General features: G+C 41.2%; 1 protein-coding gene across 9 annotated transcripts in view; it reads right to left on the reverse strand.

The window, feature by feature from the left end:
- Positions 1-9,336, reverse strand: part of CACNA2D1 (calcium voltage-gated channel auxiliary subunit alpha2delta 1) — a 623,614-nt gene extending 614,278 nt beyond the window's left edge. For 8 of the 9 annotated variants that reach the window (XM_067564557.1, XM_067564550.1, XM_067564549.1 and 5 more), the window contains exon 1: positions 8,817-9,336. In XM_067564557.1, coding sequence (XP_067420658.1) covers positions 8,817-8,911 — 95 coding nt within the window. In that variant the 5' untranslated portion in view covers positions 8,912-9,336. The remainder of the gene's footprint in view (positions 1-8,816) is intronic. The other variant, XM_067564551.1, reaches the window with a different exon arrangement.
- Between the last annotated feature and the right edge of the window lie 3,933 nt (positions 9,337-13,269).

Genomic DNA, 13,269 nt, shown 5'->3' on the forward strand with positions numbered 1-13,269 from the left:
TGTAGCAGACACTAACTAATACCCCATATTGTGCTTTGTCCGCTAGGACACTGGTTCATAAGATTATTTAATTCCAAGTTATCAGTGACTTGGAAACAGGTACTGCCATTTTCGAGTACGTAGATCCTAATACAGAATGTTATCCTTTCTACAGAGTTTTTAATAATGATTAATAATAAATTATATTGTATAGGGTTGGTTCTAATTACCCCCTGCATTGATATCTTCTGCAAAACCGGCTGTGTATAGAAGGGAACATAGCACATGCAACAGCTGCACTTCCAGAATAAACTCACAGGGCTCAACCCCCAGTGATGTCACATGGAGGAGCCAACCTAGAGTAAAAATGGTTACCTCAGGATATATGGCTGCATTAAGCCATCCAGGCCAAAATGCACTTCCAGCAGTATGCCAAAGAAAGAGTAAAATAAATAGTGCAATCATCTCAATTTAGTCACATCAGAGAATAACTATGCCACCAAAGTATCTTGTAATTTGCTTTAAAAAAAAAAATCAGAAGCTACATTGTGATTTGATGGTGAAACCCTCTTTCCCTCCTTACTTTCCTAAACATAAGCCAAATTTTGCTTGCCATATTCACATAAGTAACCCAGTTGAAGTTGTGAGTCAGGTGAGTAAGGGCTGCAGGATTGGGCTCTGAACACACAGATCCCATTTCAGGTTCAAGGGTCCAAATCATTATTTACAAAACCTGTATCTATGACACCTGATATGCATTCCTTATCCTAGTGAACTCTTAAAAAGCAGCGAAAGGAAGAGAGGAAGAGAAGGTAATTAAAGAGGGTAAAAGAAATCCAATAGGTTTATAGTAACCTGAAACATTATAACCCCACATTCATATGCTATAAGTATTTCAGGCACTGTCTCACATAAAGACAGTCTGATTTTGAATTACTGTAATTAACTGCAAAAGCTTGCTGATTTGTTGATGCAATATAATGTCAATCTTTTTCATAAACTTGTTAGAATCTTTGTAAATAAATAGCAAAAATCATAGGAGGAATAAAATTCCAGCTTCCTGCCTCTCTCTTCCACCACTGGCACATAGTAAGAAGTACTTTAGGGAGGAATGGTGGCAGGGAAAATACATTTGGGGCCTGATCCTGCTCCCACTGAAGTAAATGAAAGCCTCCTATTGAAGTGAATGGGAGCAAGACTGGACCCATTATTTTTGCTTCTTTAAAAACAAAACCAAAGGAGAGCTACGGGCCTAATCTGCAAATCCTTACTCAAATGAGTTCTCATGCAAATAACTGCACGGACATCAGCAGGACATCTTAACAAAGACTCATTGATAACGGGTCAGAATCTGACCCTAAATCAAGAATGTGAAATCTGGTGTTTGATTTGGCAAAACTTGACTCAAGAAAGAAGTCACTGCTCATGGAAGATCTCTCACTGATGTAAGTGGGGTTAGTGCATGGTACCAAATGTTTACACCTTTTGAGGAACACAGATCAGACATTTTAATCACACAGTGGAAGTGTGCTCAGGAGTGAAACTGTATTGAGCGAAAGGACATTATCTTTCAGATATCCATCCCATTATTACATAATTAATTAAATTAACTATTCACGCCCATTAAAGACAGCAAGTTGTAAACAAATGAAGCAATCCTGTACAAAGCCATAGTTGACATATTTTCCTTTGTAAATCATGTGTTCTCTGTACTCTGGCACATATATATTTAAACCAACAAAAAGCCCAGAAAAATAAAAAAATGACCCAAATCCCTTTGTAGGGGGAAACAAAGGTTTTTGCAAGTTTGTTATATCAGAATAGTTGCTTTTATTTTTGCAAATCATCATCAGGGCCAGGATTGGCCTCTATGTGGAATGAGCGTGGGCACTTATTGTACAGAGGATCTATGCCCCCTGTAATCCATAAACCTGCTTCACAGGACAGCTGTTTTGTGGACACCCTTTGGGCAACATTTTGCCCCCCAGTCAAAAGTCAGCTCTGCCACCAAACTTCCATTCTGTATCACTTTTACGAGGGGGATCTTGATGAGAGGGAGTGATGTGTATCATCCAGGCTGCCTCAATCCATTGTGGGATCACCCACTTCCTGCATCAGGCCTGCTGAGCCCCAGCCCCCTCACTGCTTGAATCCAAACTCTCAAGAGTACCCTAGGGCATAGGAAGGTGGAGATGCTGCTGAGGAGTCTGTTGAGATCCTCTTCTGCAAGGGATCTTGGGGGCACTATCTGAACTAATCTCAGTTTCAAAAAGGTGTAGCACCACACACCGCGGAAAGACTCGAGGCCCCAACCAGAAGCCCCTATTCAGGCAAAGCTTTCATGGGCTTTAGCCTGAGTAAGGTTTATGCAATAAGGCCCCTAGATATACTTCTCTGATATGGTCTGGGACTTAAAAGGTGCTGATATGATTTACAGGCTCTTAAATCACTTAAGTTCTTTTGAAAATCCACCCATGTTCTACTGCAATAGCGCAGTATCAGCAAGCTAGGACTTGACTGAAAACAGTGGTTTTCAAACTTTTTTCATTTGCAATCCTCAAGAACATTTCAAATAGAGGTGCGGATCCCTTTAGAAATCTTAGATATAGTCTGCAGACTCCCAGATGTCCACGGACTACAGGTTGAAAACCACTGTACTAGAACATTAGCCTTATTGGGCCCGACTTTGTCCTCCATTAAACTCAAACCAGCGTACTAATGTCATCAAGGTGTTACAAATTGAGCTGAAGGCAGGATTCAGCTCACAATTAATATTACGTATTTGCAGTTTGTATTTAAACCATTTCTAAAATCATAATTATAATAATAATTATGCTGTTGGAGCCAAAAAGCATATTCAAAAAAATACTGGGCCCAATTCTCTGCTAATGTATCAATCAGGAGTGAAGAGACTCAAGCCTATAGTGTGTGCTAGCAGCGTTCAATTCATTATTATTTGCAATAACATTTACTACTACAAAATCTAATCTTTGGGCCCAATCCTGCAAGTCATAGGAGTAGTCCAACAGACAGTGGAATCACGGATGTGAGAGAACTACATGAATAAGTAAGGTGTTGTAGGATCAGGCCCTGTAGTAAATACAAAAAGAAAAATTGTGGCTGCATTCTTGGTCACATAATTTAAATATTAATTGATACTCAATTTACTGACAGTAGACAGAATGAAATGCTCATACAAGAGAGATTTGAGAGTCATCCAGGCATTGAGAATAGGGATTACCCCAGGGGAGAAAATGAGAGAATGTGTTTTAGGGGAGGGGTTGGTCATTAGTAACATTTGCATTTTTTCAAGGTGCTAGAGTCACTAATTGCTGCAATCCAGAAAATCAGTTTGCATCATTTATGTAAATAAGCCTGATTCAGTATTTACTAGAGATAAAAATAAAGCACAGCATCTGGCTTAGCAAATTACAGTTGGGGTCCAACTAACAATTTGATTCCCAGTGTTATAGACTGGTGAATAATTTCTTCTACTTGAGCAGAGGAGAAGGTTTTATTTCAGATCCACAATTTTGGCGTTAGTCACGAAGATCTTTATAAACTAAGCAAAATTCACATATAGGCAGACAGGGATGAGAAACTAGTTCAAGCTGTAAAAATACAAGCGAGTTTGGGGCACAATCCTGCTTCCATTAAAGTCAGTGGGAGCAGGATTGGTCTCTTTTCTTCTATTATATTACCCAGTACAACAACCCTTAAATCTTATCATTGTCTATTGGTTTAAATGGGATTACTTGCTTTGGTAAAGGCTGCTCACATGAGTAAGGGACGGAGGATCAAGGCATTAGAAGGTCTGACCTCAGTTATCTCTGGATTTGTGTAACCCAGTTTACTGTTTGCAAAAGGTTAAACTAAAATTTGACCATTCCCCACCCCCCTCCAAAATTAAAGTGTTCAGGTAAATTAATATTGTTTTTAAAAAAAAAAATATCTATACCAAAGGCTTTTTATGTTCGTGAACACATAGGACGAACATGCTGCCAGGCTCCCTCACTCTTTCTAACAGCTGAATTCTTGGGTAAAATCATTTTCTGGGTATGAGCAATGCAGTTCTGAAAATAGCATCATTGTAAGATGAAAAATGGCAAGAACCCTAAAACACTGATTTATTTAAATGAAAATCTCTATCATCATCAGAATATGTTGCAAGTTTTCAGTTTAGATTTTCATACATTAAAAAATGTAACATCTGTAGGTTTGAAAACCTCAGAAGAAATAACTACAGGGATGGGTGGGGACACATCAAAATACTAAGAAGAGGGAAAGAAATAAAACCAAAATATCAAGAAAATCCCATTCACTGATGATAGATATAATACAAAAGGAATAATGTTCTGCAAAATATTTATCACCATCATGCACACAAATATACGTACATGCACATAAAGAAGACACTGATCAACAAGCTGTTATGTGCTCTGCTTTAAATGTATTAGTACCAGACATACATTCATAAGTTAGTGTTTTCAGCACCTGTGGTTTTATACATCTTGTGTAGTGTTTGGCACTCAGATCCATGATGCTGAGAACACACCAAGAAGTAATGCTTTCCAGTTCCTAAATATATTACATCTCCCTCTCTCCATTCCATTTACATGAAGGCTCACGTCAGTGGGTATTTTTTATGGTAGTGAATATTTCTGAATATACAAAAAAGCTATTTTCAAAAAGAGCTAGCTCTATTCCAACTAGCACCAATGCTAAATATGATATTTTGCTATCAATTTTTTTTTAAATAAAAGTATCAAATAGTTATACTGGAAATATCTAAGTTTATAAGCAAATTTAAAATACACACTGTGAATGTCTTCTATCCACCTTTTTGTCACTAAAGAATTTAAGAAAGTAATATGGAATATGAACAGTATAGTTATTAATGGTAGAATTACACTTGTTGAGACCATGTGCAGAAACCAAAAGATGAAGATCCCAGTCCTTTCATGTGTGTCATCCTTATTTCAATGAGTAATCCTAATGACATAAAAAAGAGTAAGGATGATTCACATGAGTAAGTATTTGCAGGATTAGGCCTTTATTTACTAAATGTTTGCTTGTCTATAAGTATGTGCATCATTTTCTTATTATTCTCAAATATTTTATATGTTCTGGTTAATATGAATAAATCTGCCAACTCATTCAAAGTGACAATGAATTTATAGTTCCTATTTTAAAACCCAAACATTAGGAGAGGGTCATTTAAAAAAAGAACTAAATAATGAAAATTTTAAAAAGATTTGATCAAACTGAACTATGAGCCCAATCCCACAAACACATTCAATGGGACTGCTTTTGTGAATTTAATGGGATCCAGCCCTAAATTTGTCAAACGCTTACCTTTTAAGATTTAAATTTTGTGACAAAATACTGAAGTTAATCCTCTCAAAGCACGGAGTACATATTTACATTTTATGTTAATCAGTGTTGTTGTAAATATCAACACTGCTGTAATCACCACTTTCTAGTTGATGTCAAAAGAACACTTGTTTTTAAAAACTTTTGAAGTTATAATGGCTCTTATTTTGTTTCTATTACTGTTATTTTATTCATGTAGCACCAACAGTATCAATAAAGGTAAAAATACATCTAATATTAAAATATTGTATCTAGACACAGATTAAATGTACATACCCGAGTAGAAATTATCAGCAGCTCAGTTACAAGTATGATAGGTTTGCAATATACATTTTTCCTCATACAAGTGCAGAATATATGCAATGGTATACATATCACTGAAATATTGGAAGTTTAAACATGAGACCAATGTCTATTTTAGTGGCACTAAAACAATTTAATATTTTGACAGTGAAAATGATATATTTTAACTAAATGTGCAATATATATTGATTAGTTGCTAAACCTTATATCAAAAGATCAAGTTATATCAGTATACCCAAATAACCCAATATAGAAAATCTTCAATTTGTTTAAAATATTTTAACATTGGCTACTTGCAGTACTATGTGACTAGAACATCTTTTCTGATTTTGAATGAACAGCTTAGGTCTCTATTCCGTTCACTATAGACCATTCTAAAAAGCTGACTCTGGCTATTTTGCTAGGTAAACTTATCAAAGCCAAAGTAGTGAAATTGATCAAATGGCTGAGATTCTATCAAAGACATTGGTGAAAACTTTTGGGTTTTTCTTTACCAAAATAGATGTCATATTTGTAGATCACTGTATTGATTACATAAGTCTGAGGTCTGTAGGAAAGATACTCTGATAATGACATTTACTGATGCAAAATTCACAGGGTAATGGGTGAGAAAGAGATGATGATATCAAACTATGCAGCTTTGGATATGCTAAAGATTTTTCTTTTTATACAAAACACTAACCCAAGCAATACTCAAATGCCACCTTACACCAACTTTTCAATAAATTATAAAAGGGAGGGATGTATGCCAAAAATATTGGGAAAATATTTGTAGACAAACATCACAGTTCAAGTATTAAATAGCCTTTGGTTTCTCAACTATTAGCATCTTTTTTTTTCCCCCTTTCCCATCTCGGTCTTTTTTCTATTTGTTATTACTAGTATTTACATCTAAAATGATTTAGACTCAGGGACATTCTCATTTGTGTCATTTTCACACTGTTCTTCCTCATTTACACTATTCGCTGGTGAGCAAAACATCATTAAATTAGCAGTTAAAAGCAGTATCATAGCATTGTTTTCGGCCTCACCTGTTACATCATTACTTTTTGCAAAATAAGTCCTCCTACTAGCCTGCTTTACTGTAAATGAACACTTATTTGCTCTTCAATTTCATTTAGGAAGAGAAATACATTATGATGAAGCACAGGCAGACACTGTGGATCATTTCTATAATATTTCAATGGCTCAAATTAAAAAAAATAAATAAAACCAGACAGTAAGTAGATAGTGGAGAACATAAATGCTGTTAACCAAGAGTAAAGATATGTCTTATTGTGCATTCCTCATAATTAAAGTTATTTGATTAAATAATACCTTATTCTGCTGTTTGCTCTTATCATGAATAAGAATAACTGTGAAGGTAAAAAACAAATATGAACTGAGTGGACTACTGAGATTTAAAAACTAAGTATCTCAGTAAAATGTGATTCATAATTCTAGTTGGAAATTATAGTATCTGTTTTCCATTGTGTTGGGTTTCCATATTTCTGTGTTTTACGAATTAGATAAATTTAAGAAGATCAATTGTGAATAATTGCGTATAATATGATTTATCAATTCACTAAGAGATAGACTGACATCAAAGCTCAAAAGACTAAGAGTAGCAATAATTTAAAGGCTGGGTATCCCAGAATATTTTTAGTTAACTCTTATGGTTTTACACAGCACATCTTTGTAAGTAACTTTCAGTCCGAGAAAATAAAAATAAATGATCATTCATGCATCAGTGAAGTCAAGATTTATGCAATCTAAAAGATATTAAATGGGTATACAGTTATGTTTTTAATTCCTTTTTTTTCCTTATACTAGTGTGTGCATCCCTGTAGTCCTGTTCTAATATACAATGGAACCAACACTGAGAAATGAATTATAATACACCAGCAGTACTAATTGGTGAAAAAGAACTACTGGTAACCACTGAAATCTCCTGTAGGGAATGAGCAAGGATAGTAAATTCTGCCCATCAAACAATACATAAGACTACTGCCAGCTTTGTTTTTCTTATGTAAAATGCATTAAAGTGAGTCATCAACATAAAGTTACCTATTGATAGTTTTACCCAGATTCAGGAACTAATGTAAGTGCTTCTAAAAAAGAAAAATGTGGTCATTAGTCCACATTGTTTCTTATAAGTGTCTGGCTGAAATTAAAATATATCATATTGAGCTATTTCCCCCGCCCCCTTCTTGTTTTTCATGCTTTTTTATTATCTGATCCTTGCTTTGCTCAGAGAAACACTTTCATGTTAATAACTGAGCGGCACATTAAAATTTTCTATTTTATGTTTTTTCAAAACAGCAACATAAAATGGCTATTATTAAGAATATTCCTCTTAAAGGTGAACCTCCTTAAGTAATTAATTATTGTGAAGGTTAACGTTTGAGAGTCTGGAAGAAAACACTGCTACTTTACTTATGTTGCCTTAAACATGCAAAGAAGTCTGCTTTTGCACATGCATGCGCACACACACACACACAACTACACACACAACAAACCCTGGAACTGTCAAAATATTCATGTTGTGCATTGGAGGAGATCCAGGTAAGAATGAGAACATCATACATTTAAAACTCTCATACAAAAATTAAAACACAGTCTTGCAAGCATGGAAAAGGCAATGACATGTATTTCATGCATCTTTTATTTAAAAAAGAAAAAAATTGCTACAGTATTTTTAAAAATAGAAAGTGTTAAAATTCCAGTCGAACAGAAATAACCTTTGAAGCTGGTGGGGGCGGGGGGAATGTGTGCAACTAGAAACTTTCCTCTGAGCACAGCTAAACTGCTGGGGGTATATTTAGAGACTGGGATCTACTCTGGAGCGTTGCTCTCATGCAAATCTCTTGACTCAAAAGTACAGCACTTGGCTGTGCCTGGGCTTGCTGTCTCACTTCTAAGTGACCATCTATTGGAGACCCTGGATCTTTAAAACAAAAGCAGCCCACAATCCTGCAACGTATCCCGATCACTACTTTGTGATCAGGGGCTTACCCACCCCCCAGGAAGGCTAAGAACTCCCCTGCAATTTACAAGCGCCACCCACTCCCAAACACACACATACTTTCCCAGTGAAACACCCTCCTTCCCCACCACCCGATCAAAAAACCAAAACCAAACACAACAACCACAGTCCAGACCCAAACTCAGGTAGGACTTACGTTGTGGCAGAAGGGAAGGGTCCTTCCGAGGACAGGTTCATCACCAGGGAGTGGAAAAGTGTCAGGCTAAAGACTAGCAGCCAGCCAGCAGCCATCTTCCTGATCGAAGATCGATCCCTCCCCACTTCCCCCGGTCACGGAGACGGAACAAATAATGCAATTAAATGACTGGGGGTGGTTTTGGTTTTTTAAAGCCCCCGCTGCGAGGACAGGAGCCGCCCAGCGATGGGGCACAGCTGAGCAGCAGCGAAGGGAGCGCGGGGTGGGGGAGAGGAGGAGGGCGATGGAGATCTGGGGGTGGGGGGGCGGAGGAGGGAAAGAGGGGGGGATCCAGAAGAGAGGGAGAGACTCTTGACTCTCCGCTACTCCCGCAGCAGCTCCGGCTGCCTCCGATCCGCCGCCATCAGGGCTACTTTGGTAAGAGATCGCCGCTCGCTCTGTGCGTGCGTGGCTCGGTCCTTCCCTGATTTATTCCCGATTGCGGCGCCGGAGGAGGAGGAGGCGGGCGTGGGTGGTGGGGTTTGGGGGGTGGAGGGGGGGGGAGAAGAGTTGTGGGAAGCCGAGGCTGGGCGATTTCTCCTTGCTTCCCTGCCACACGAGCCGAGAGGAAAGGAGCTGGGGAAAGTCACAGCGGGGGAGGGTGTCGGATGCCGAGCCCTATGGGGAGCCGCTTTCCATACAAGGAAGAGGAGGAACTCCCAAAGTCAGCAGCTGATCGGGGGGGGGGGGCGGGGAGGTGGTGCCTAGCCCCAGCCAGCAGCCGGCACATGCCAGAAAGCCCAGCACCAGGCAGCTTCGCAGGCCGGGCAGGCGAGCGGCTTGGTCGGGGGGGCCGCCGCTCCAGACCCGCCCGGGTCTGGCCCTGCCAGGCACTTGGTTTTCTGGGCCGGCCCTGGTCGGTGAAGCGGCGGCAGCCGAGCAGAGAGCCCGGCACCCGGAGCAGCAAAAGTCAGACTCCGTCCTGCGGGCTGGAAACAGCCGCTCCTGGCTGGTCGCCCCCCGGGTCTCGGCATCGCCCTGTGTCCGGTTCTCCTCGGCAGCCCCCCGGGACGAGGATGTTTCCCTCGCAGCGAGCCACGCACGCTAGGCTAGTGCCGACCTAGTCACAGGCACCCTGGCCGGTGTGTGTCCAGCCAGCCCTCTACGGCTTGCGTGGCGGCTCCCCTGGGAGGTTGGCCGGATGGTTCGAAGCGCTCCGCATTCCCCAGCTCCCGCGGGGGCTCTTTGGAAAAGCGGTTTCCTATTATGGGTGCAGCAGAGCAGGTCTGCAAAGCACCGGCCCCTTCCCTGCCCAGATCTCAGCAGAGCCGGCGGCACATTGCACGTAGGGAACATTGGCCCTGGGGGTCCCAGGACATCAGAGGGCCAAGGCGGGGTGGGGGAGATAAAAGCCTTAATTGGACCAACTTCTGAGAGTAAGAAACACCTCCTTTTTCCAGAACCAGGACTTGAAGCGCTCAGTGTAAGCTCCAAAGTTTGTCTCACTCACCAACAGATGTTGGTCCAATAAAAGATATTACCTCATGCACCTTGTCTCACCCCAATTTAACACAGAGATCATCTTAGGGCCCAGGGTATCGACAACTGGCAGGGGCTGTATCCCTACTACAAATTTAGGCATTTCACTAATAAAGAAAACAGTATGGAAAAGAAGCTTGCTTATTTTGCTGTATTACGAATGGATAATTTTCATCAAAGTTATTTTATTGTTAACTCCAGCCCCCCAGCCAAAAAGTTGTCTGTGCTTCTAGGAGCCACCCCCTCTTATTCACGAACATGCAGACCAGCCCCTCCCACAGCCCCCACACACCATCAATAGCATCCCCATGCAACTTAGAGTTGTTTTACAAGGTAAAGAAACAGGGGAAGTATTTCATGGATATTTAATAGAGCAGGCAGAAGAAAATTGGCAATTTTTAATTTTGTCAAGTTTAAAAAAAAAAAATCACTCCAACACATGGAACTGAGGAGGCAGAGCCAGCAACATCTATAGCATGTATATGGTTCCCACTACCTTAGAATTACTCTAGTAATTCTGAGTGCCTCCGAATCTTTATTTATCACCCTACACCCCTGTGTAGTAGGGCAGTGCTGTTATCCCCATTTTATAGTTGGGAAACAGACAGAGTAAGCAATTTGCCCAAGGTAATGCAGGAAGTCTGAAAGAGCAGGAATTAAATCCAGCTACTCCAAAAAAATCACACAGCTTTATGCCCTAACCACCAGCCCATCCTTCTACTCATGTGATCAACCAGCTCTCTACAGGACTACCAGCAAATCTCCTCAGACCACACTTTGAGAATCTCTGCCTTCCAGTGCATTTGTAGTGCTATTTACCTTGTTTATCTGTATCATGCATTAGTGTAGTACCTGAGAGTTTTGTCTAGTCTCATTTGAATCATTCTAATCTAAAGCAGTTTCCACCTTTTCCCTGATTCTGTGCCCCAAGTCATTCAATTTGCTATCTTGAACATTCCCACATCTGAGATTTGCCTCCTGTCTAGCCAGGACTCCATTCCATTTAGCAATACAAGAAAAGTAATGGTTATAACTCCTGGTTATAGACAGACAAAGACTGTTTCAGAGCCACCTCAGCACTGAAGTAAAAGTCAGCCATGTTCAGTTTTGTTAAGTCTCATGATATTTGGTGTTTTTCTTAGTCAAGTGACTCCAGGAGCTGGGTTCTTATGTAAGACTCTCAGCTTCCACTTTAAAAAAAAAAAGTATGTTTTTAGCCCTCATAATTGTAGAGAAAAGCTTAAAAATGTGACCCTCCAGCAGGCTCAAACATTAGAAGGAAAAAACCCAGCTAAAATTAATTACATTAATAATATCATGATTTTAAGCCAATCTCATGATTTTGGAGGCCTGGCTTGTGATTTTTGAACACTTAGGGTTAGCAATACTGACTTGAGACAGACAAATGAGCAGCTAAGGCAAAATGAGGACTGCTAGAGCAAACAATAAAACCAGAAGCATAAAGTGACATGGGATTAATTTCTTTCACATTAACATCATTTTATATAAACTCAGCTTTATAATGCAGCATTTATCTGTGCAGCTCATTAGGGCCACACCTGTAAAAATTATAGAAATGGAAATACAAATAGCTTCCAGGATCAGACCTCCATATAATAATGTAATTTGTTCTGTGTTTGTACAGGACCCAGCACACTGGTCCATGACCAGAGCTCCTAGATGCTATTGCAATATAAACAAAGAACAATTCAAGTAGTAAACAATTGGAGAGAATACAAGTAAAAATGTTATTGTTCTTTCTAATACAGAAATACCCAAAGGTATCAATTTATTCTAGACCCTGTACAAACACATAGCAAGACACTCACCCTGATGAGTTTACAGGCTAAGGCCCCCATCTGCAATGAACTCTGTACAGGTGGAAAACTCTTCATGAAGTTCTTTGCAGGCAAAAGGCCCTGATCCAGCAACTGACTGCACTCATACACAAATCAGGACAAAGTTTGTTGAAAAGGTTGCAACAAATAAGCAAAGGGGTCAGGGTGATGACCAGAACATGCCCCATTAGCTCCCTGATCAAATTGGGGCTGGGGAGGGTCTCTTTCCTTTCATTTATATAAGTGTGGACATGCCCCTGGAATCAGGGAGCAGCATCCAGGTCTGGCTCCCTCTCTGGGTCCTCCGGCTACCTCTCACCAGGAGCAGTCTTGTGCCCTTCTCAGGGCAAGCAGTCTAAAACCAGGCCCTCAGGCAGGGCACAGCAGGGAAGGGTTTCCCACCGAGGACAGGGAAGGAGGATGCAGGCCCACCCATCTCCACTGCATCCCAGCCCAGGGCCCTGGTAGTGGCAACAGTGTTGGCCACGGGGTCGACGGGGCTCCGGCCGCAACACACCGCCCGGGTTGCCCCTGACTCAGCCACTAACGTGCAGCTATCCCTGGGCTTCTTCCTCCCCGAAACCCCCAGTACCTGCCTCCTCTGGGTTGCTGAGATGTGGTAGACCTGCTAGGCCCTCCTCATCCACAGGCAGCAGCTCAGGCAGCTCCATGGGCTCATCTTCAGAGAATAGCTCTTCCAGATCCTGGGGTCCCCAGGCCTTGGGCAGGGCTGGTAGATTCTCAGGGTCCCAGGCTCAGTATTGCTCCAGCAGGTCCACCTCTGGCTCCCAGGCATCTCCATGGGGTTCTCTTCTGGCTCGTAGTCAGCAGGGAGTTCCACTGGGCCTTCTTCCAGCTCCTAGGCCATGGGGGCCTCTGGTAGGCCCTCCTCCAACTCCCAGGCTGTAGGGTACCTGGGGGAGGCCTCCATCAATCCGTAGACTGGGTTTAAGACCAGTTGCTCCCTCTCAGCACAACTCCCCAACCCAGCCTGAGCGAGGAGCTGAGGCAAAGAAACATCCTTCCCCTTCAGCTGTCTCTCCCCAACTAAGCTCACTGGCCTGGCTCTTAAAGGCCTAGCTCCGCCCCTTGCTTCC

The sequence above is a fragment of the Emydura macquarii genome, unplaced genomic scaffold (genome assembly GCF_026122565.2).
Source record: "Emydura macquarii macquarii isolate MOO-44397 ecotype Brisbane River unplaced genomic scaffold, CSIRO-AGI_Emac_v2 contig_2636, whole genome shotgun sequence".
NCBI lineage: Eukaryota > Metazoa > Chordata > Testudines > Chelidae > Emydura > Emydura macquarii.